Source organism: Penaeus monodon, chromosome 34 (genome assembly GCF_015228065.2).
Source record: "Penaeus monodon isolate SGIC_2016 chromosome 34, NSTDA_Pmon_1, whole genome shotgun sequence".
Lineage (NCBI taxonomy): Eukaryota > Metazoa > Arthropoda > Malacostraca > Decapoda > Penaeidae > Penaeus > Penaeus monodon.
In genome coordinates this window covers 3,712,955-3,714,051 of record NC_051419.1, presented here as the reverse complement: position 1 = coordinate 3,714,051, position 1,097 = coordinate 3,712,955, and the positions used below count along the sequence as shown (strand labels likewise).

At 51.0% G+C, this 1,097-nt stretch overlaps 2 protein-coding genes across 2 annotated transcripts in view; both read left to right on the top strand.

Annotated features, from left to right (window-relative positions):
• LOC119594529 (LIM domain-binding protein 3-like) overlaps positions 1-566 on the top strand; it is a gene marked incomplete in the record, with an annotated part of 45,811 nt that extends 45,245 nt beyond the window's left edge. Inside the window, 1 exon segment of the mRNA XM_037943560.1 lies at positions 217-566. Coding sequence (XP_037799488.1) covers positions 217-425 — 209 coding nt within the window.
• On the top strand, positions 553-1,095 carry LOC119594509 (vicilin-like seed storage protein At2g18540; the record flags this gene model as incomplete). Its single annotated transcript, XM_037943539.1, has 2 exons — positions 553-622; positions 704-1,095. Coding segments are annotated over 2 exons (462 nt in total), but the record flags the coding sequence as incomplete, so codon positions are not given.
• Positions 1,096-1,097: the final 2 nt, after the last annotated feature.

Genomic DNA, 1,097 nt, shown 5'->3' with positions numbered 1-1,097 from the left:
AACCGCCGTCGCGACGAGCAGATCCGGCGAATGCAGGAGAAGAACCTGGAAGAGAAGCGCAAGAAGGGCGCCATCAAGAAGTACGAGAACTTCTCGGTGGACGACATGCGGCGCGACCGCCACCGCCACCACGACCAGCGGCGCCTCAAGTCAGAGGAGCGGCGCCTGCCCGACTCGCCCTCCGCCGCCGCCGCCGACAGGAGGCGCTCGGCCCAGGACGCGGCGTCCGGCGGCGGCAGCCCGCAGTGGAGGTCGGACCAGGAGCTGATCGAGATCGAGAAGAAGAAGCAGGAGGCGAGGATGAAGATCGGGGAGCAGAAGAAACGCGACGACGCGCGGCACCTGCGGCTGCAGAGGAAGCAGTTCGAGGCCATCGCGATGCAGGAGAGGAAGAGAGTCGAGGAGAAAAGGAAGCAGGAGGATAAAAAAAAATTGCAGGAGCAGTTTAAAAAGGATCAGCAGAGGATCCAGGAGGAGATGAGGAAGAAGGAGGAGGCGAAAAAGCAAGAAGAACGGAGGAAAGAAGAGGAAAAGAGGATAGAAGAAGAGAAGAGAATTGCAGAACAGAGGAAGCTTGAAGAACAGAAAGAAGAAGAAGCGAGACGCAGAGAGGAAGAGAAGCGTCTTCAAGAACAAAAGAGACAAGAAGAACAAAGAAGATTGGAAGAACAGAAAAGATTGGAAGAACAGAAAAAATTGGAAGAACAGAGGAGACTGGAAGAACAGAGAAGATTAGAAGAAGAAAAAAGATTAGAAGAACAGAGAAGATTGGAAGAACAAAAAAGATTAGAAGAACAGAGAAGATTGGAGGAACAGAGAAGATTAGAAGAACAAAAGAGGATAGAAGAACAGAAGAGACTGGAAGAACAGAGGAAACTCGAAGAACAGAGGAAAATGGAGGAAAAACGAAGACTGGAAGAGGAGAGAAAGCGAGAAGCGGAGAAGAGAGCAGAGGAACAAAGAAGAATCGAAGAACAGCTACGCGAAGAAGAGAAGAGGAAATTAGAAGAACAAGTGAGACTCGCGGAGGAAGAGAGAAAAAGGGAAGAACAGAGGAAGCAAGAGAAACGCAAAGAGAAGAAGCGAGCGGAGGCCCA